At 45.0% G+C, this 22,543-nt stretch overlaps 2 protein-coding genes across 2 annotated transcripts; one reads left to right on the top strand and one right to left on the bottom strand.

Moving 5' to 3' along the window:
* Window positions 1-100: 100 nt before the first annotated feature.
* Window positions 101-14,956, bottom strand: HARS1 (histidyl-tRNA synthetase 1). Its single transcript, XM_037147548.2, has 13 exons — window positions 14,776-14,956; window positions 14,404-14,493; window positions 9,209-9,328; window positions 5,238-5,333; window positions 4,545-4,670; window positions 3,790-3,897; window positions 3,540-3,638; window positions 3,217-3,310; window positions 2,881-3,008; window positions 2,546-2,788; window positions 1,184-1,300; window positions 840-986; window positions 101-500 (listed from the first exon to the last, which is right to left on the bottom strand). The coding sequence occupies exons 1-13, from the start codon at window positions 14,863-14,865 to the stop codon at window positions 429-431; spliced, it is 1,530 nt and encodes a 509-aa protein (XP_037003443.1). The 5' UTR covers window positions 14,866-14,956; the 3' UTR covers window positions 101-428.
* A 43-nt stretch (window positions 14,957-14,999) lies between these two features.
* HARS2 (histidyl-tRNA synthetase 2, mitochondrial) lies at window positions 15,000-21,893 on the top strand. Its single transcript, XM_037147550.2, has 13 exons — window positions 15,000-15,305; window positions 16,397-16,471; window positions 16,740-16,859; window positions 16,981-17,076; window positions 17,867-17,992; window positions 18,137-18,244; window positions 18,753-18,851; window positions 19,143-19,236; window positions 19,566-19,693; window positions 19,786-20,028; window positions 20,188-20,304; window positions 20,530-20,676; window positions 21,090-21,893. Exons 1-13 carry the CDS (start codon window positions 15,198-15,200, stop codon window positions 21,147-21,149), a joined length of 1,521 nt encoding a protein of 506 aa, XP_037003445.2. The 5' UTR covers window positions 15,000-15,197; the 3' UTR covers window positions 21,150-21,893.
* The last annotated feature ends 650 nt before the right edge of the window (window positions 21,894-22,543 follow it).

Below are 22,543 nucleotides of genomic sequence, written 5' to 3'. Positions count from 1 at the left end.
GCGAGAGCCTGCTGTAAGTCTTCCTCCCCATTTTCCACCGCGAAAGTGGTCAGGCTCTGACAGGAAAGGCAGGGCTAGGCAACAGCAACACAGGCAGGCGCCAGTGGTTGAGATCCTTTATTGCACCTTTAGCGACTGGTTTGGGGGAGCAGTCCCTTCACCTGGTGTAAGGCCCTGCAGAGGAGGCTGTCCCTGTACCCCAGACTGGACCGAGCCCCCAGGGCCTCCTATGGAAAAATGGCACAGTTCCTGGCTCTTTTAGCCTGTGACAACCAATAGAATAATAATAATAAAAGTAAAAAGTCTCTGTTCAGACTACCCTTCAGGTTTTCCTGCTGGAACAGAAATGTGCAGATCTGTGAGAGAACGTATGCAGAGTTTTGTCTGAGCCCCAGGAGTCTCTGTCCCACTTTCCTCGGACAGTTCATTCAGCAGATGCAAAGGGGCTTGCTTGTTCTCCGTTTGATTTCCTTCACAAGGTCTTCTCTTCGGACATCCACCTGGCCAGGACAGGGGAAGAGAGTGGTACGTATAGTATAAGCACCTTCCACTCCACTTCTCCCCGAGAGCCCATTCCTTCCTCAGATCTTCTTTGGTCTTGGCTCAGCTGGGAGCAGGGACCCAATCCAGCATTCAGGGTGGACAGTGCTGCTTGGGGGTGTCTGTGGGGATGGAGTCTTTACCCTACCATGGCCCTAGTAACAGGTTAAAACCCCTTCAGTCCTTTACAAGTGGGTACTAACAAGAATGCCAGGCTTTTGCTCCGGTCTTAAAAGGGCAATGGCCTGCTGAAAGGGCGTCCATTCCCCGTCCCGCAGCCTTCCTGCCCGCCAGCTTACCTCCTCTCTGCTGGCCACCGAACGGAGCTTGATGACTCCGTCCTTGAGCTCCTGCTCACCGATGATGGCCACCAGTGGGATGCCTGCCTCCTCACAGTACTGCAGCTGGTTCAGTAACTTTGGGTTTTTCTTGTAAAGCAGCTCAGCCTGCAGGGGACCCGGGCAGAAGATGAAGGCTGACTTCTGCCATCCTCAAGGATAACCTCCTGAGGGCCCAAGCTGTCACTGTGCTCTTAGTTCCACCCCAAGAAATCATAGACCAGCAGGGTCACTGTGGCCGAGCTTTTACTTAGTCTGTGCCCAGCGCGCCCACTGGCTGCCACCCCGGGGCTTGCCTCCTGTACCTTGATCCCGGCGTCCCACAGCTCCGAGATGAGCTTCAGTCTCTCCTCCAGCAGCTTCTTCTGTGCAGATGCCACGAGCACCTGTGTCTCTGTGGTGCGCACCTTCTCCTCCGAAGCCTGGGGAAGGTGCAGATAAGAGTCAGGGAGCAGGGCCACCCTTTAAAACACTTTCAAGGAGCAAAGAAAGCAGGCTCTTGTCAGGCACAACTCAGCCAGCTCCATCAGGTAGCAACTGGGCATCAGGTAGTTCTTCAATGATGTAAGAAATAAACTGACTGGCTTATACTTGTGACTTGCCAGAGTAAATTACCTAGAGCAAAGACAAGATAGCTAATTTGTAGTACCTTCTACCTTATCTCCATTTACCATAAGGGCCCATAAGAATAGTCACACCGAAGAGATACTGAGCCCACCAGGCAATCCCATCACCCCTGGAGTTCTGCTTCCCACTTACTATCTGCCCAGCCAGGAGGGTACAGCCCAAAGGGTACAACCCAGGGTGTGGATAGGGAGGAAGGGAGGAGGCTGCTGCCGCCCCTTGTCTTTTTCTGGAAGACTGTTTTCATAGTTCTTAAAACATGAGATGCCCATTGGAACAGGGACTGCAGCCGGGAGACATGGGAGGTATCCACCCGAGGAAAAAGGACGTGACAGTGGGAAGGTTACTGCCAGAATATTCTCCAGGAGATGAAATGCAGCCAGTTAGTTAAGAGCAGCAGTAACAAAGGAGTGCTTGGGGCCATGAGGGGCCTCCCTGGAGTGACTGTCGGTGCTAGAGAGTCAGGACAGCCACCTGAGGGACCTCACGGCCTCAGACACACTTTTCCCACTTCCTAGCCACGCTGGTTGTCACAGCGTGGCTAGCAGCAAGACTCTGAAGTTGGGTGGCCTGGATTCAAATTCTGACTCTGCCACTTAAAAGATTCATGACTTTGGGTAAAATATTTAACCTCTAATCTTCAGTTCCCTCATATGAAAAATGTAAATGTTAAAGTAGCTACTCTCAGATGGCTGGTGTAGGAATGTTATTAGATAATGCATGAAAAGCACTAAGCACAGTGCCTGGCAGAGAGGAGCAAACTATCAAGTATCCTGTGTTGTGAGGAAGATCTGGGTTGTTAGATACCCTGGCCCAGATTCCTGACAGCTTCAAGGGAAGTGGGCCCCAAGAAAGACACTTGTGAAAGAGAACAGTCAGAGAACCATAGAGCCAGCCCACAATGGCACGGGAGTCCACGAAGCAGTGCTTACCTTCTCTCTATTTCTCTGCAAAGACGCGCCTTGCCCAAAATAGCCCCACCTGCCCCCTTGGAGATCAAAGAAGAGCTCAGGGGCCAACACCTACCCAGACTGTCTTCTCACCTCCAGCCTCTGCTCCACGATGGAGAAGATCCGCTCCACTCCAATGCTGAGCCCCACGCATGGCACCTTGCGCCCTTTGGGGTCAAACATGCCCACCAGCCCATCATAGCGCCCTCCAGCGGCCACACTGCCCACACCCAGGGGCTCCTCCCCGGCCTGGGTTGGGGTCTGTAGCAGCACCGCCTCATAAATCACCCCGGTATAGTAGTCCAGCCCTCGAGCAAGGCTCAGGTCAAAGGAGATCTGCAGGGACAATAACATGGTCAGTACCAGATGACAGTCAAGGACCCAAAGCCCCTAAGCTCAGGCGGGGGCCCATCCCCAACCGTACTCACCTTGTCAGTGATGCCAAACAGGGTCAAGTACTGGAACAGCAGCATCAGGTCTCCCAGGCCCTCTAAGGCCTGCTTGTTTTGAGACAGTTTAGGGTCCTGGAGCAGCTGTTCCACCAGGGATACCCCACCTGGGGAGACAGATTTGTGAGCCAAACTGACTGACCGAAGAAAAAGGTAGGGGATCTTTTTGCTGGGACTGCGCATGTGCATGTACTTGCTCTCCCTCCTCCCTACTTCTCTCTCTCCCTTCCTCACACATATACACACAAAGAAGACGTGTGTATCCTCCTTTAGGGCAGTGGGATGGCTGCTGGGGAGGCAGGGTCTGTTCCTCACCATGCTGCTGGACATAGTTCCCAATGCGGTCAGCCACCTCCGGTGCGAGTCCCTTCTCGCCCACCATTTCACTCTTTACATCTTCCCAGGGCACCTGGGTACAGACAGCAGTCAGGGACCTTTGGGTACCTTCCCCACCACAGAACAAGTATGGGCCCTCCTCACAGGGCAATCTTGGAGCAGAAGCTGCCCTTCAACCTATGTTCTGAGGCTAATTTTCCCCTGGTGGGCACAGAGGCAGCCCCCCCCCCCCTTATCTTATTTTCCATTTCTCAAGGCAGGGAGGGATCTGAGAATAAAAGAGTTGGGTGTTTGGTCATCACCTTGTCCAGCTTGTCCACCGAGGAGCAGATGGTGCGGAACTTGCTATCGGGAACCCCGCAGATCGCAAACATCCCATCTAGGATGCGGCGATCGTTCACCTGCAGGCACCCAGGGCACACTGAGGAAAGAATCTCTTTACATGACCCCCAGTAGCCTTGGTCACTTAGGCTACTGGGCCCTCTGCACAGAGAGCCTCTCCTGTCAGAGGCCAGGCCCAACACTGCCCTCCCATCCTCATTCAGCTCTGACCTTGACCAAGAAGTCACCTATCTGAAGTGAATTCAGGATCTCACATACGATCTTCAGGCACTCTGCATCAGGGATCATGGGGTCAAATTGCCCAGCAATGTCAAAATCCTATAGGGAGAGGGGTAGTTAGGGGTCCTCAGGGGTGTAAATTTCTTAGGAGGGGATTCCCAGGGGCTCTGCTCTGAGCGCCAGTTCGCTGTCATGCATAGACCTCCTTCACTCTCTGATCATCAGCCCAGGAAAACTCAGCATTATTGGGGGCCTCTTACTGTCCTGGTTTCCTTCCCATCTATTGGGTTATTCCGTCATCCTCTTACTCATTACTTTCCCTCATTTCCTCCTACCACTGCGGGGGCAACTATACAGCCTTTGTCTTTAGTCATTTTCTCTATTTATTCAGATGCTCTGCCCAGCAGACTGGATGTGCTGGTACCTCAAATCCAATTTCCTCATCTTTTGCTGTGATCCTGTCACTGTGGTTTAATATGAAGAGCACGGGACCAAGTTCTAATGCCGACTTTGCCTTTCATATACCTATGATCTCTTCATCCTGCTCAGTCTGTAGTTTACTCACATATAAAATGGGGAGAATCCCTGTCCTCCCCTCCCCACAGGACCTTTGTGAAATGTACATGAAAATACCAAAGAAACCTGAGGGTCAGCATTATCTGGGGGCGTCCAGAGTGCTCAGGGCTCCAGAAGTACTCGGCAGACTCTCCTGGTTCAAGGGGTGGCCAGGTGACCCACATACTCACACACTGGTAGAATTCCCGGTATCGACCGCGGGTCATGGCTGGGTTATCCCGCCGATATACTTTTGCTATGTGGTAACGTTTAATGTTGGTGAGTTTATTCATTGCCAAATATCGAGCAAAAGGAACCTGATGACAAAGGGTTAAGGAGAAAGCCCCTTCTTTCACAGCCTGGAAACTGATTATCATCACCAACAGAAATGGGGGTCTAGCCCCTCCCTGTGTGGGTAAAACCACCACCCATACGATTAATAGCACTTCTGAACATCAGAAAGAATCAACTGTGTTAACACAAGGGGCAGCTGAAGTCCCCCCCAAAAATTAAGGCTCCTTTCACGTTGGTGGTGTCTCCACCCTGGGCTTGCTGAGTAGAGCAGGGGCTGGCACATTGGCCGGGGAGCTGAGAGGGGCCCCGCGTGGGATCTCTGAGCAGATGATCCCCCAGCATAGCTTGGAGCTGAAGGAAACGTGCTACTGGTCAGTGAAGAACTTTGTTCACTGGACGGGGTTGGGGAGAGGTATTCCGGAGCCAGGGGACTGTTGGTAGAGTTGGAAATGGGCCCTGACATAAAGCTGAGTTCTCACTCAGATTTCAGAAAACTTCTAGGGATACGCTCTGTTTTGCTACAGTGCCGCTCCCGGTTTAGAGAATAATTCCCCATCCAAAGTGACATGAACCCAGGTTTAGAAAGATACAGTGAGGTCATAGCGAAGGGACAGCAGCTCCCCACCCTGGTCCTTCAGGTCATAGATGAGCTTAGAGTCTTCCCCATACTTGCCAGTCAGTGTTTCCTGAAGAAGACAAAGAAATGTGGTCACAATGATAAATACAATGATCCAAAGGGAAGTTTTGAAAACAAAACTCACAGCTCTAATATGACTGTTTCAACTTGCCTGTATTTCCTCTGCTCTCTATCCCAATGCTTATGTATTTAATTATATTCAAAAGGGAACACCAATTTTATTTTCTGCTTATCACTATTTCCATTTTATGACAGCTTACGTATTTTTATTTATCCTCACCTAAGGACATTTTTTTCATTGCTTTTTGTCAGAGAGGAAGGGAGAGAGAGAAAAACATAGATGTGAGAGAGAGACATTGGTTGCTTCCTACACTCGCCCAGGATCATATGTTGCTGGGAATGTGCACACCCAGACTGGGGATAGAACCCGCAACCTAGGTACGTACGTGTCCTGACTGGGACTCAAACCCTCAACCTTTTGGTTACGGGACGTTGTGCCAACTGAGCCAAACGCGCCAAGATAAAAGTATTATTATGTTTTTAAAGATTCTATTTATTTTTAGAGAGGAGAAGTGGAAGAGAAAAAGAGGGAGAGAAACATCTGTGCAAGAGAAACACCAATCAGTTAAGACCCAACCCACAACCCAGGGGTGTGCCCTGACCAGGAATTGAACCAGTGAACTTTTGCTTTGTTGGAATGACGCCCAACCAACTGAGCCACACTGGTCAGGGCAGAAGTATTATTTTTAAAAGCTGTATAATATTTCAGTGAGAAGCAGCTCTGTATTTCCTTCCTTCCTAGGGCTACACTGTTAGATGTTTAGGTTATTCCAGTTTTTTAATATGTTCTATAACATTTCAGTAAATATATTTGGGTATGTATATTTTTATTTTGACTATTTTTTCTGACAGTAAACTCCTAGGAGTGGGTTATTAGACCAATAAACATAAGTTTTTATAACACCTGAGACTTGAAAAATATCAAAAGCAGTCTTTGCCCCGTGATGTGTTCAGCAAGGTGGTAAGTTATCTCACCTACTAGTTGGCAAAGTTTAAAATGCCTGAGAAGTCCCAGTGTGTAGAAGCAGAGACGCTCATGCACTGGTTGGTGTTATGGGGTGAACTGTGTCCTCCACAAAATCAGTATCTTAAAGCTCTATGTCCTGGTAACCTCCCAATGTGACTGCCTTTGGAGATAGGGTTGTTCAAGAGTCGGTAGGGTGGGCCCTAGTCCAATACAATGGTGTCCTTATAAAAATAGGAAACATGTTCAAGTAAGTTTTCCACTGGTGGCTGTTCCTTTCCCCCTTCTGGTACCCCTATAATTCGGATGTTGGAGCGTTTAAAGATGTCCTGGAGGATCCTAAGACTCTCCTCATTTTTTTGAATTCTTGCTTCTTCGCTCTTTTCTGTTTGGTCATTATTTGCTTTCTTCTGGTCCACTCCATTGATTTGAGTCCCAGTTTCCTTTTCATCGCTATTGGTTTCCTGTGCAATTCCATTCATTTCAATTAGTTTCGCCTTCATATGTTTGTCTAATTTGTGGCTATAATCAACCAGTTCTGTGAGGATCCTGATTGCCAGTGTTTTAAACTGTGCATCTGAGAGTTTTGCTATTTCTTCATCGCTTAATAAAGGAGAATTTCCCCAATCTGGCAAAGGAAATAGAGTTCCAGGAAATCCAGGAAGCTTAGAGAGTCCCAAAGAAGTTGGACCCAAGAAAAAACACACCAAGGCACATCATAATTACATTAGCCAAGATTAAAATGAAGGAGAGAATCCTAGAAGCAGCAAGAGCTAAGGGGACAGTCACCTACAAAGGAGTTCCCATTAGACTGTCAGCTGATTTCTCAAAAGAGACCTTACAGGCAAGAAGGGGCTGGACAGAGGTATTCCAATTCATGAAATCCAAAGATCTACAACCAAGATTGCTCTATCCAGCAAAGCTTCCATTTAGAATGGAAGGACAGATAAAGTGCTTCTCAGATAAGGGGGTGGGGGGTCAAATTCAAGGAGTTCATCATCACCAAGCCCTTATTATATGAAATGTTAAAGGGACTTATCTAAGAAAAAGAAAAGGGGGGGGAGTTAAAAAAACATGAACAGTGAAAGGACAGCAAACTCACAGTTATTAACAACCACACCTAAAACAAAAGCAAACTAAAAGGAAAGCTAGATCAGGAGCAGAAACATAGAAATGAAGATCTCAAGGAGGGTTAGCAATAGGGGAGTGGGAGGAGGAGAAGGGGAGAGAAGGTACAGAAAATAAGTAGCATAGACAGTAGGTAGAAAATTGATGGGGGGGCAAGAATAGTATGGGAAATATAGAATCTAAAGAACTTGAGACACATGGTCATAAACTAAAGGGGGGGGTAATGGTGGGGACGGGCGGGTAGGGTGGAGAGGAATGAAGGGGGGAATAGAACAACTGTAATGGCATAATCAATAAAAAATAAATGTAAAAAAAAATAGGAAACATGGACACAGACGGAGGGAAAGTGATGTGAAGACACAGGAAAACGACACCATCTACAAGCCATGGAAAAGCCTGGAACAGATCCTTCCCTTATGGCCCTTTGAAGGAACCAGCACTGCTGATACTTTGCCTCATACTTCTAGCCTTCTGACAACTTTTTGGGTTTTGCTTTTTTTAGGCCATACAGTCAATGGTACTTTGTATGGCAACTGTAGAAAGGCTGTACCCTGTAAATGAGTACAACCTTTTGGCCCAGCAATTCCATTCCTAAGAACTTAGCCTGTAGGTAAGTGCCCACCACTGATGTACATTCCAAACACTGACTATACATCAGTGAATAAGACCAAGGCAGTCCATTCCTCATGGATCTTCTCTGCTAGTGAGAAGAGACATTAATGCAAGGACATACCAACAGTATTTCAGACAGTGAGAGCTTCCGTAAAGGAAACCAAACAGGTTGATGTGATAGAGAAGGGCTATTTTAGACAGGGCAGTTGGAGAGGATTATTTGAGGAATGGCAATAGCTGGGATCTAAAGATAAAAATCTGTAATCTCTAGTCTGAAATCAAAATCCTGCACAGGGCTAGAGAGTAAGGGAGCACAGCTAAAAAAGGGAAGAGTAAAAATGAAGGCCCTGAGAAAGAAACACACTTAGTATGTTCCAGGAACAGAAAGAAGACCAGGGGGGCACAGTGGGCAAGGGAGAAAACGGCATGAGACGAGGCGGGAAAGGTAGGCAGTGGCCAGATCAGGTAGGGCCTTGTGGGGCTGGGTAAAGAGTTTGGATTTCATTATAAATGCAGTGGGAATCACTGAGGTTTAAGCATGGAGTGACGCATTCTGGGTTTTTTTTTTTTTTAAGATTTTAGTTAGTTATTTATTTTAGACAGTGGGAGGAAAGGAGAAAGAGAGGGAAAGAAACATCAACGTGTGGTTGCCTCTCACGTGCCCTCTACTGGGGACCTGACGTGGCCCACAACCCAGACATGTGCCCTGACTGGGAATCGAACCGGCAACCCTTTGGTTGGTAGGCTGGCACTTAATACACTGAGCCACACCAGCCAGGGCCTAATCTGTTTTTTGTTTTTTTTTTAATTAAAGAACTGGAAACAATCTCAGGGTCCCTAAATAGGAGACTGGTTGCATATTTATACTTTATATGTATAGTTTGCATGTATCTAGAAAACATTTCAACATAGGTGCCATGGAATTCAATATAGATGGAAGCCAAAACTACTACTACTCCTTTCAAAGAAGGGCTCTCTTTTGAAAGCTCTTGGCCAAAACCAAGGTAAACAAAAAGTAGGGCCTCTCCTTCTAAGTCAGTCCCATCCCCTTTCTCATTTTAAAAAATACTGGTCTTTGTCTGCAGCAGAAGAGGGACCTCCGTCTTCCTCTTGTCCGCATGTCCACTGCCCCACCACGCAGGGTCTCACCCACTCCTCACCTTTAGTTCAAACACGGGCGTATCAATGACTTCTGCGCCGTGGCGCTTGAAGCAGCTGACGATTATATCAAACACCTTCTCCCGAACTGCCATCTGTCGGGGACTGTAGTCTCTTGTGCCCTTGGAGTCAAAATCAGCAAAAGAAACAGGGATGGGATTTAGAAATAAAGAACAATAAGGTCTATAAATGTAAAAGCATGTCCTCAGGGATGACGAATGCTTATCTTTCCCCAAACTTGGATTTTCCTACAGGCCACAGAGTTGTAAAACAAGTGTAATCCCCCATTAATCACCACACCCATCTGCTATCACCTAAGTCCCACTCGTTCAGTTTTAAGCTTGGTTTTATTTTCTATGATTCTTAGAACTCTACTCTCTGATAAGTTTTCCTAAAAACTTTTTCTGAGGTAACACAACCTTTCTCTGCCTCATAGGAAATACTCGAGTAATGATGGGCATGTAGCCAACTCAAACTGGCTAAACTGGTTGAACCCCAAATTTTACAAGTAACATTTTTTCCCAATAGAATTTATTTTTCAAAAAAGTAACATTCTTTTCCCAGCAGCACTGGTCTTCTGCTGTTTCAGTCCCCTTACAAGCTCTCCTTGAAGTCACTAGTTCCTCCAGCACCGAAGACTCTGTCAAAAAAATCCTAATGAATAGTATTTGTTTCTAATAGCTCTATGGAATGGGCTGGGCAGATGCATTTTGTAGATGAATTAGAGAATGTTGAGAAGTGAAATTGTTACGTAAGGCCCCGTAGCAGGTTTGTGGCAGTTAGGACTAGAACCCTGTTCTTCCAGGTAATAGCTTCTAGTTTGGGCTTTTACCCTGAATCTTTGATCTCAGGACCTCTGTACACTCTTACTGTTTATTTAGTATACCTACTGATATTTATTGTATTAGAAATTAAAACAGCAAACATTTAAAAAATATTCATTAATTCCTTTAACAGTAAATCCATTACATGTTAACATATTTTTAGGGAAATGTAACTGTTTTCCAGAACAACAACAAAATTAGTGAGAGAAGTGGCACTGATTTACATTTCTGCAAATCTTTAATGCCTGGCTTAAAAGAAAACAGCTGGATTCTCATAGGTGCTTTTTTTCCCCCCATTCACTTCTGTTGCAAAATACTGTTTTGGTTGACTATATAAGGAAAATCTAGTCTTCCACAGAAGTGTACCATAATTGTGAAAAAGAGGAATATTTTACTAACCTTTTAAGCAAACTATAGATATTCTTGTGAAAGTACGTTTTTTAAAGATTGGTTGCAACGTGGAACTGCAACTACACCAATGAACTTTTCAGTGTCACATTAAAGTCCATAACTTACATAAGGTGCCCAGATTTCATACAGAAAGTAGAACAGTGGGTACCATGCGCTGAAGGGAGGATGGAGTGGGGAATTACTGATTAGTGAGGTAGAGAATTTTGCTTTGGTATGATGAAAGAGTTATGGGATAAATAGTGGCAATGACTGTACAACAATGCGAATGTACTTAATGCCATTGAACTATATACCTAAATATGGTTAAAATGGCAAATTTTAATGTTATGTATATTTTATCACAATTTTAAAAATATCTATTACTCTTATCTTGTATTTTGACTGGATCTTTTATCCATGTATGATTTTATAACATCATACATTGGTTATTGGAAAATATTGGTGCATTGATAAGTTACACAGATCTTCCAAATGTTGGTACACTCACTTCATTATACAATATTAGAAAACCAGATTTGTTAATATCACCATAGGTCTTTTCAGGAAAGTCATTAAGTATTGGGAAGCTGTCAAGCTCATGGTGGAAGACAGAAGTTTTCTAAAATTCCAACTTACATTTTGATCACTTGAATTTTATCACTGACAACAAATATTGTGAAATGTTTTCCTTAAAGTGACAAGGCTCACCTCATTTATTTTTGTGAAAATATCTGCCAAATACCCCTAATCTTTAAAATAACAGTTTATCCTCCAAATAAAAAAGGTGTCCTGTGAAGAAAGCAGCTAGTTCAGCGCACAACTCACCTAAGGGCACACGTGTTTCTCCTGCTGTGGAATGCGCTGCAGTGCTTCATGGGGACCTCCCCCTTCATCACAGCGAGTATTAACAAAGAGTGTACTCAAGGGTCGCGATTCAATAATTAATAATTTTTACAGTTTTATCGAGGACATTTAGGGAAACAGATTTTCTTTTTCACTGTGAGCACATTAAAGAATGTACGGCTGTCAGCACAATTTAGTGCCGTCCTCCTGCTCTGTGCTGAGACACGGCCAGCAGTTCCGCTCGCCAGTGCTCTTGTACCTTCACTGCAAATGAAGTGAAAAAGGACAACTAACATTTTGAAAACAACTTTGACCATGAAGGGACCCTGAAAAAGTACTGTCCTCATGATACTGAGTTTTCTGTTATTATATGAATCACATGTCAAGAAATGTGTTTCAGAGAAACCTGTGTTAAGATCTCCTCCTATGGAAGGACATTCGACTTCGGGTGGTAAACACACACTGATGTATTATATACAGATGTATTAAATGCAGATAGTGTATTCTAGAACCATACACTTGAAACCTATACAATTTTATTAATCAATGTCACCCCAGTACATTTAATTTAAAAATCTCCTAAAAATGTGTTTCAACAAACTAAACTGAATATTAACTCTCCGGTATAATCTTATTTTTTAAAACATTATATTATGGAAAAATTTAAACTAAATTATAGAAAACAACCCTGCTTGGTGTGGCTCAGTGGATTGAGCGCCAGCCTGAGAACCAAAAAGTTGCTGGTTTGGTTCCCAGTTGGGGCACATGCCTGGGTTGGAGGCCAGGTCTGGTCCCCAGTGGGGGGTGTATGAGAGGAAACCACACATTGATGTTGCTCTCCCTCTCTTTCCCCCTCCCTTCCCCTCTGTCAAAAATAAATAAACTCTTAAAAAACAAAACAAAACAAAACAGTACAATAGACCACCATGTATCTATTATTCAGATTCAACTATCATCAACATCTGTTATTTTTATCTAAGCCCCAACATTTTTTTCCTGGAGTATTTTAAAGTAAATCCCAGATACTAATTTTTATTATTTCATCCATTAGTATTTCAGTATAAGTTTTTAAAAGATTTTATTTATTTATTTATTTATTTATTTATTTTTAATTTTTATTTATTTATCTTTAGAAGAAGGGGGGGTTTATTATAGAGAGAAGGGAGGGAGAAAGAGAGGGAGAGAAACATCATTGTGTGGTTGCCTCTCACATACACCCCCCTGAGGATCTGACCCGCAACCCAGGCATGTGCCCTGACTGGAAATCAAACCTGCAACCTTTTGGTTTGCAGGCCTATGATCAATCCACTGAGTTACACCAGCCAGGGCTCAGTATGATTCTTTAACATATAAAGATAAACAAAACAAAACAAAACAAAAAAGCCTTGGCTGGTGTAGCTCAGTGGATTGAGCATGGGCCTGTGAAGCAAAGGGTCGATGGTTTGATTCCCAGTCAGGGCACATGCCTGGGTTGCAGGCCAGGTCCCCAGTAGGGGACACATGAGAGGCAACCACACATTGATGTTTCTCTCCCACTTTTTCTCCTTTCCTTCCCCTCTCTCTAAAAATAAATAAATAAAATATTTTAAAAACCCCAACACTACCTTCATTACAACCAAAACCAAAAAACAACAACAAACTTAACACCAACCCTTTATTGTTACCTGATGCCCAATCCATGTTTAATTTTCTCTGATTGCCCCAATATCTTTTTAAGTTGGCTTTTTTGAATCAGATTCTAAATGAAGTCCATGTGTTGTATTTGGTTGATACGGCTCATGTCTATTTAATCTACAACAGTTTCCTTTTTAAGAGTATGTCATTAATTTTTGTGGAAATTGAGTACTCTGTCCTAAGGAACTGTTCACATTCTAGATTTGGTTAACAATACACTCCAAGTGTCATTTAACGTGTTTGTCCACCTCCAATATTTCCGGTAAACTGATAGTTAGGTCTGAAGACTTGGATTGGATTCAGAATCAGTTTTTCTTGGCAAGAATACTTCAGAGGTGGTGCTGTGTGCTTCTTATTGCATCACATAGGGAGGATGTCTGATTGTCCTACTTTTAGAGATGTCAAAATGAATCACTGGGTTTAGGTGAGGCCACTCTGACCTATCATAAATTCCCCATTCATATTTTCACCTTGGGATTTTACATTGTCTCCTTAACCTTTGAAATGAGGAATTCCTCAATGAATTTAGGAGCCCAAAGAATTAACCTGAAAAAAAAGAAAAGGGGACACCTCAACATAAGGAAGGTAGATCATCAATCCTCCCCTTTGGAGTTTGACTTCACATCACATTCATTGAATAGCTATTTAGTTGCAGGTCCCTGGACTCAGCCTCTCATCCTACATAAACCATGTGAATAACTAAAAGTCAGCAATAAATGCCATAGAGATATATGTAAAGTGCAAGAGAACCCAGATGAAGGGATAAATCGTTGTTTATAGAAGTTACAGAAGGTGGCATCTGGACTGAAATTCTGGAGGCTGAGCTAGGAATCTCCAACCCCGCTCCACTCTCCTCTGTTTGGATCTAGTCATACAGGTCTTTTTCTAGTTCTTGGAAACTACCTAGGTTCTTTCCTGCTTCAGAGTTTCCGTGTCTACCTGGATCTATTTTCCTCATACTCATCCTCTGGATATCTCCCACTCATTGATTAGGTCAGTTGGTATATCTCTTCAGTGAGGCTTTCTCAGATTCCCCAGGTCTCCCTATTTTTCTCAGACCATCCTTATTATTTCTTTATATCACTTATCACAATTTGTAATTTCACACCCACGTGTGGGTTTATTTGTATTAAGTCTGTTTCTTTCGGTAGAATGTAAGCTCCATGAGAACAGGCTACATTGTTCATCATACCACACTCATTGGTTTGTACAGTGCTAGGCACATGGTAAACACTGGACAAGTATTCAGTGAATGAAAGGAGTAGTGGTTGCAGGCGGACCCTCCCCCCCCCATAAGCACCCAAATGGCTTAGTTTCTGCCATCACTTTGCCATCCGAGAATGACTCAGGTGCAGTCTAATCCAGCTTGGCGCCCACGGCAACTGTTGTTTCCTCTGGGCATTTCAGATCATTAATCTTAAGTGTGACCTGTTTCGGGGGAGCGGGCTCCCTAAAGGAATATTTACCTTGGGAGTTTTGAGCACAAACTTCTGTCTCCCTTCATCAGGGCCCAGCTGTGCCTTCAGTTGCAGTAGTTTTGCCACCTCCTCTTCGATCTGTGGAGAGAAAACGGCGCTGGGCCATCACATCTGCTGCTCCCCTCCCCCCTCCGCCATTCATTCAGTATCCTTCCCTCAGGATCCAGAACAGACCTCTCTCGCCAGGCCTAGTTTTGCTTCTCTCGGGTACTACCCCGGCCTACCTCACCAACCTAGCTTGTCCTTCTTCCAACCAGCCAAATCCCTTCTCCCTCACATTCCTGTCCTCTGTGCAGACCACCCCAGCTCAACGGCCTCCTCGGCTTTGCTTTGGCTCCTTCCCTGCCGCCTGGGCAGCACCTGCTCGGCGCTGGCCTTCTGCTGTTTCAGTCCCCGTACAAGTTCTCCCTGAAGTCGCACTAGCTCCTCCAGCGCTGCACGCCCTGCCATTCTGGCTGCTAACCGCAGAGGACTGATGTCACGCTTGATGGTGGTGGCCAAAGCTTCAGCTCGGATAACTTCCGGCTATCGAGTCGCTGGCCTGCACACCTAGAGAGCCTCCGCCGTGCACAACAACCACTTCCTGCTACTGCCGGAAGTGCCTAAGCTAAGAGGGAACCTTAGAGGACGGGACTTCTTTGCGGGATTTGGGATCGTTTCACCTACTTCCCTGGAGTTTGGGCTTTACCTCTACAACACTGTGCGCCCCCTCCTGGGGTCCGACCGGCCTCGTTCCTAGGTCTTTTGCCTGCTGTCCTGGAAAGCCGGGCTCCTGCCGCACGATGCCCCAGCTCGTACTCCTGCATGGGAGGGTCTGGGCTGCGCTGCTTGGCCAGCTTCTCCGGTCTCCGCGTGTTGTGTGCATTCGGGCGGTCCATTCTCAAAGCCAGGTGAGCCAGCCTGAGATAGCGCCTTTCTGTCAGGGCAGGATCTCCAGATCTGAAAGCCTGAACTCCCGGCATGTACTCGAGTAGTAACAGAATTGGTTTTTTACTGAGTGCCCACCACGTACGGAGCTAAGCGTTTTAGATTCTCGGTCATTTAATCCTCATAGCAATCCTGGGAGGTTGGGAATATTATTTCCAAATTTACAGTTAAGGAAACAGACTGCAAGGTCAAGTGATTTACCTGTGGATACGTAGTAGGGGAGCGTTTTAATATAGGTCCACTATCCCTTGAACCTGTTGAGGTCAAACATTCAAAAATTTTTAAGCAAAACATATGAATATTCCCACTGAGATGATTAGCAACCATAAGTTGTAGACAGTTCATATTCAAATTTATCTCAAGATGAGTCTCAAAAAAGAAAAGACCCACACCATTTTCGGTTTTCTGAGATTTTTGGATTTTGGAATTGCAGAGAAGGGATTGTGGACTTGAACTGCCTGCATTTGGAGGAGAGAAGCCACCAAAGTATAGAACTACCACTCCCTCTATATTTCTGGAAAGTCATACAACCTGCTGGTAATACAGAATCATTGATTCTGTTTTATGTTAGGAAAGACCCTATTGTCTTTATAGTAGGTGCTTCATCCTATCAGGAACAACAAGGCTCAGATCTTTTGTTGTTAATTTTCAGTCATAGCATCCTATCAGTCTGTTTTTTTAGTTCCATCAGGAAATCCATTCCTTTTAATTCCAACGCATGTTCTGTGTCCATAGGCTAGCTCTCTTCTGTCTTCGTATTTTTTCATTGCTACCTTATTAAAAATTCTTATTTTCACCCTTTGAATAGGAACCGAGACCTGGAAAAGGTCACACTAATCCCTACCCTTAGAGGGCTGGTGATGGTAGTAGTGGGTTGTTCTTTGCCTTCAGTGTTCTCGGGTACTTAAACTTTTTCAGACAAAGCTTGTATGGTATTACATATATAATATTGCAGATACAACATGGGTTTTTGGAGTGGGGCTGAGCCTGGGATAGATAAATAGTATTCAGGCTTCCTTTTGCTCCGGGCCACATCCGACATTTCTTCTGCCAGGTTGCAGAGGCAGTGTTGACATCCCAACTGAAACCACATCAAGAGAAATCAAATTTGGTTATCAAGACCCCCAAGGTAATTGGCTTTGCCCCACCCTGTTTCATTAGAGTGCCTGGGAGGACTGCCCTCTGTTTTGCTTGTCTTTTCCTGACCCCTTTGAACATCCGTTTAGACTAAAAGAAAAAAAAAATCATCACTATTCTTGAGGTACTGGTGCTTTAAGTTATCTGAACTCAAAGAGATTTCAACTCCACAATTTAGATTCCAGATGTAGTTTAACTCTTTGTCTTAAATAGACTTGTTTTTTGTCTTTGTTTTCACCATGGCTGCTTTTGGGTTTTAGGGCACCAGAGATCTTAGTCCCGAGCAGATTGTTGTGAGGGAGAAGATACTTGATGTAATTGTTAGCTGCTTTAAACGTCATGGAGCAAAAGGGTTGGATACTCCAGCATTTGAGCTAAAGGTAGGTGGAGAAAAAGTGCCAGCGCTCCCTTTTTTCGCCCGCCTTCAGTTTCCCAAAGGGCTCTAGCCTGTGCTCTGGAGTCCTCCTTTGAAATGTGGCACTTTCTGTCTGACCCCTGCAGGACATGCTCACCGAGAAGTATGGGGAGGACTCTGGGCTCATTTATGATCTGAAAGATCAGGGGGGAGAGCTGTTGTCCCTGCGCTATGACCTCACTGTATCCTTCTGAGTGCTGGAGGCTGTCTTGCTGCTTTTCAAAAGGAAGGGCTTGGTCTGACAAAAGGCATGAGAGTCTCTGTAGGTCTCTTGGCAGCAGGGTTTACTTTGAGTTTCTCCCAGAAGGCAATTCTGCCAGCAGAGCTTGGCCTGGAGTACTGGCATTTCACTTTAATGTGTATTAGAATCCCTCGGGGAAACTTGCAGAAACACAGATTTCTGGCCTCCAGATCCAGTTATTCCTAATCCTGTAGCTGGAGTGGGGTTCAGGGTAATTAAGATGCAGGTGGTCTTTGTTCTACACTTTAAGAAATATTGATATGGAAGTTGTAGGCAGATCGAGGTTCTGAAGCTTGACTATTTTGAGATGGTTGAGCATTGATCCGAATGGGAGGGAATGGCCTAGGCTTGAAGTTCTTGGATCATTTCTATCTCTGCTTCCCTCTCTTTCTACTAAACTTGTAGTTTTTTAGGTGGGACTCTTTCATTTGACACTCTTTGATATACAGGGGTAGGTTTACTGTTGTAATACAAATAAATAATACAATAGTTAATAAATAATACAAGAAAAAACTGTGTACTCACTACTGTAAACCTACTTTTGCCCACCCCGTATATTGAATGCCAAGTGATGCTAGGCCTTGGGATAGTGGGAAACAAGACGGAGAAAGTGCTTCTTCTCTTCCTAGTGGATGAGATTTGATTGATAAAGGCCAAGTCTTCCCTAATGTCCTTACACTGGGCCTAAGCTTTGGGTGTGGTGTCCTTTCTCCTTAACCTGTTTATGTGAGGTCCCTTTTGCCCGTTATATGGCCATGAATAAACTGAAGAAGATGAAGCGCTACCATGTTGGAAAGGTATGGCGGCGGGAGAGCCCAACCGTGGTCCAAGGCCGCTACAGGGAGTTCTGCCAGTGTGTAAGTGACCTGAAGGAGACAGCATGTGCTTTTTTGTTTTGTTTTGTTTTTTGGGGACAGTATGGTTTGATAATTCTGGCAACTACAACCTGGGACCCAGCTGCTCAGTGGAGCATTTTTTTTCTGCCTTTTTCTGTGCTGTAGGATTTTGACATTGCTGGTCATTTTGACCCTATGATCCCTGATGCAGAGTGTCTGAAGATCATGTGTGAGATCCTAAGTGGATTGCAGCTGGGGGACTTTCTCATTAAGGTGAGGTCAGGGAGGGGACAGAGGGGAGAAGTGTGGATTTGGCCTGAGGCTATCCTAAAATGGAGATCAAACCCACAATCTTGGAGTATCAGGATGATGTTCTAACCAACTGAGCTACCTGGCTGGGGTTGGGCTGTTCTTTTTTTACTACAGGAGGGATTAATTAAATGTTCCTAGTCCCCAAAAGGCTCATGGAACTAGGCTTGCTGGATCAGAATTCTATGTCCTCCACTTACTGGCTGTGACTCTTGGACAAGTTATATAAACTGTCTGTGCCTCAGTGTCCCCATATTGGAGATCTTAGTATATAGTATACTTAAAGCACTTCAATTAGTTCCCTGGCATATAACTGGCCTTAGAACAGCTGTTGCATTTCATATATATCTATATAGTCATCCTGTGAAATTTCCTTTCTATCTTTTTTATGATTCAGGAGAGTAGGGATTATCAAGGTTTTGAGAGAAAGGGCATTGACAAGGCACTTGGGTTACTTCCATGGAGTTTACAGGTCAATGACCGGCGGATTTTGGATGGGATGTTTGCCATCTGTGGTGTTCCTGAAAGCAAGTTCCGCACCACCTGCTCCTCCATAGACAAACTAGACAAGGTAAGAAAGAAGACCTGCTTCAGTAGACCCTATCAGAGTTTCTGCCCTGCCCTCAAATCTGTATCCCTAGAGAAAAATAAGGACATGTGGCTGGAAGTGAGGAAAGTGGGGAGAAAGATCTGAATTTTGCTGTGTGGTAGGGATTGTGACTGGGTTTCCCAAGTTGCCTCTGACTTTGCTGAGTTTAGCATTACCTACGGGTGACATCCATATTGAATGAAAGCGAGATGTCCTTTCCCAGCGAGAGAAGGAAGATCGTGGCGCTGTGCTCATGTTTCAGTATTTGTGCAGATATCTTGGAAGGAGGTGAGACATGAGATGGTGGCACAGAAAGGCCTGGCTCCTGAAGTGGCTGATCGAATTGGGGACTATGTCCAGTGTCATGGTAAGAACCAGAGTTTCAAAGCTGTACGATAGAATCAGAATGAGGGTGATATGTGTACAACTTAATACCTCTGAAGCAGCAGCTTTCTGTAGATGTGCAAAGCTTCAGAGCCTGCCTGAATTTAATTCCCCTTTTACTTATCGTAACTGTGTTATATCTCCAGATGGCAAAGGTAGAGGCAGAGGAGGAGAGTTTGGTCATGTGAGATCTGCATCTTTTTTTTTGTTTTAAGAAAATGAGGAGGACTAGCTTGAACATACTAGGGATAAATTTGGATGAAACATCTGGATGAACAGCACAGACCTTATTTTTCCTCACATGTTTCCCAGGTGGGCTGTCCTTGGTAGAGCAGATGTTCCAGGATCCTGGACTATCTCAGAGCAAGCAGGCCCTAGAGGGTTTGAGGGACCTGAAGCTACTCTATGAATATCTGACTTTATTTGGAATTGCAGAGAAGGTAAATCGAGTTGGTGTGGACCTCCTGCTGATCCCTGGGTTTCTCGGGGTCCTAAGTCTTGTCTGGTACTGAGTGTAGCCTTGTTCCCACAGATCTCCTTTGATCTAAGCCTGGCTCGGGGCCTGGACTACTATACAGGAGTCATCTATGAAGCAGTGCTGCTACAGAGCCCAGCCGAGGCCGAGGAAGAGCCCCTGAATGTGGGCAGTGTGGCTGCTGGTGGGCGCTACGATGAGCTAGTGGGCATGTTTAACCCCAAGGGTCACAAGGTGCCATGTGTGGGGCTCAGCATTGGGGTGGAGCGAATCTTCTCCATTGTGGAGCAGAGGATGAAGGTAGGTCTTTGGTGGGGGTGGTGTGGGGCTGGAGGCCTGGGAACTCTTATGTTTCTGGGGGTGCAGTTGGACTGTTTTTCTGATGATTCTTTTTGTCCTGTTGTTTGAAGTTTTTATTTTACTTCTCTCTTTTTTAATTTTACCTGGGTCTTTTATCAGACTTTTGGTGAGAAGATACGGACCACAGAGACCCAAGTGTTTGTGGCTACTCCACAGAAGAACTTTCTCCAGGAACGGTTGAAGCTAATTTCCGAGCTTTGGGATGCTGGGATCAAGGTATGGTAGAGTGAATATCCAAACCACTTATGTATTTGTGGAATTCAGGCACCAGGCCCATTTCTACTTTAGGCCTGGGGTGGAACTGAAGATCTTTAGAGTCTTCCCTAGAGTGTCTTCTTAGGGTAGGAGGGCTGGCTACTTATTTCTTTGGAAAAGCTCATTCCTCCGGCTGGAGTGATGTGGTCATTTCTAAATCCCCTACTCTACCTTCATCCTTTTCAGGCAGAGCTGCTATATAAGAACAACCCTAAACTGCTAACGCAACTGCACTACTGTGAGAACACGGGCATTCCACTGGTAGTCATTATTGGTGAGCAAGAACTGAAGGAAGGGGTCCTCAAACTCCGTTCAGTGGCCAGCAGGGAAGAGGTGAGTGGGACAGGCAGAAGTAGAAGGGACCAAGTCTTGCTCCCTTTTTTAGATTCTTTAAGAAGTATGTTTCTGGCTGAGGAAATACCTCCAGGGTTAATGGTGATAGAGGTGAATGAAGACCCATCCCAGGCAACCATTGTAGCCAATGATACTGGTTGGGTAGGCAGAAGGACAAATGAAATTTCAATTGGTATTTGGAGACTAATTAACAAAATAGACACAGATCAGCCATTTGAATCCCTTTAATCTTGAGGACATACATTCTCCAGGTAAACTTAAAGCCCACACTACTTACTACTGGTTCCATGAGTAGTGGGAGTGATATAGAGTAAGGTAAATCTGGAAAAGCACTGGCTGAGGAGCTAGTGTCCCTCTATAGTTTGTCACATGAGAGTTCTCTTATGTTTCAGGTGGCGATTAAACGGGAAAATCTTGTGGCTGAAATTCAGAAGCGGCTCTTCAAGTCCTGATCCTTTCCTGATTGCCATCTGCTGCTCCTCGTAGAAGATGTTTCCTCTAGGACTGAGTTCCTGATGGATTTCACAACTGCTGGCCAGGATGGGTGACAAGTGCCTCTCTCTGCCTCCACCATCTGTTCTGGGTACAGAACTGTGGAAGGCCCTGAGGACTCCTGGGCTGTTATGAGCAGCTATTCTGCCTGGGCGCAAATGGCTAGTATGTGAAAGAGACATGCTCTCACTGCCGAGGCGGATGTCAAAGGCCATTGAATGCTGCTACCATTGAATGCTGCTAAGAGGTGCTAAGGTGTTTGCTGTGAGCAAGGCTCCAGGAAAGTCATCTCAGGCTGAGAGGATTCTGAACCATTGAGATGAGAAGTCAGATACTTGGCTTTCTACTGTGACTTCTGAAGCAGATTCTGAGAATTTGTTGACAGCTTGCTGTTGGTCTGTCCACATTTTGGGGAGACAGAAAGGCAGGGTAATGGCTGCTATCTGCTTTGTTATCCTGCTATCTGGAGGACAGAGATGCTATTCCAAGGGTATAGCGTTGCCTATATTGATGGAGCAGCTCTGTAGCCCATCCGGTCATTAACAATAGCAGGGTGAGGCTGTTTCATCATCTTGAATGTTGAACTTAATGGGTGACCTGACGAGATGGAGATCTCATCTTTCAAGATTTTGGAGACCATTTTGTGTGCCAGAATCACTGCTCTATGTCATGTCCTGCCATGGAGGTGGCTGTTCCTGAAGTGGCCGGATAATATATTAAATAAAATTTTTAATGTAATAGTTTGGGTAGTTTGTTTTCAAGGAATTGGTTTGCATAAGCCGTACAAAGTGCTTGAGTGTACACTGGAGATTCCCAATCTTGATCAAGGAGTAACCTCCCTGGGGTGATTCTCTCCCTGTGCAATGAAGACATCAGCCTCAGTTCTACCCTGCTCCCCCAACTTGAAGATGCACTCATGTCACTAAATCAACGTACAGTGAGCCATCTGCCAGAGTTCTTCCGGCCTAGAGTGTTGCTGATAAGTGGCCTACCCAAGTCCAATCATGTAAATAAATTTTGCCCTATAGATTGACTAGAATCCTCAGTTGAGGGAAAAATGAGTTAACCATTGGGTGATAGCATTGCTTGAAGATGAGACAAAAGTGCAAAAAGCAGCTCCACGTGTGCGTTGGGCAGGCTTGCAGCCTTTCTGAACACTTCCGTGTGGGCGGGGAGGGGGTCATATCTTTAGTGCATTCTGGTAAATGGGGCATCTGAAGGCCTTAATAACAGCGCTTCAGCCTTAAAGAAGGTTTAGAACTCTTGGCAATGTACGCAAAGTTAAATAGACCGAAGGTCACTGATCCTCAGTTTCCTCGTTTGTAATATAGATGAGTTGAACAGCACTTCGATG

Source organism: Artibeus jamaicensis, unplaced genomic scaffold (genome assembly GCF_021234435.1).
Source record: "Artibeus jamaicensis isolate MK-2021 breed Jamaican fruit bat unplaced genomic scaffold, CSHL_Jam_final contig_456, whole genome shotgun sequence".
Taxonomy (NCBI): Eukaryota; Metazoa; Chordata; class Mammalia; order Chiroptera; family Phyllostomidae; genus Artibeus; species Artibeus jamaicensis.
The sequence above is the reverse complement of the archived record's forward strand: the minus strand, read 5'-3'. Positions and strand labels throughout refer to the sequence as shown.

Coding starts and splice junctions, on each gene's coding strand:
- HARS1 (XM_037147548.2), bottom strand. CDS start 14,865: ATGGCAGGGCGTGCAGCGCTGGAGGAGCTAGTGCGACTTCAGGGAGAA. Junction 14,494..14,775: donor AGAAGGCCAGCGCCGAGCAG/GTGCTGCCCAGG, acceptor TTCTCTCCACAG/ATCGAAGAGGAGGTGGCAAA. Junction 4,671..5,237: donor CCCTTCGCTATGACCTCACT/GTATCTTTCTAA, acceptor CTTTGTCATCAG/GTTCCTTTTGCTCGATATTT.
- HARS2 (XM_037147550.2), top strand. CDS start 15,198: ATGCCCCAGCTCGTACTCCTGCATGGGAGGGTCTGGGCTGCGCTGCTT. Junction 16,860..16,980: donor CTCCAGCATTTGAGCTAAAG/GTAGGTGGAGAA, acceptor TGACCCCTGCAG/GACATGCTCACCGAGAAGTA. Junction 17,993..18,136: donor ACAGGGAGTTCTGCCAGTGT/GTAAGTGACCTG, acceptor TCTGTGCTGTAG/GATTTTGACATTGCTGGTCA.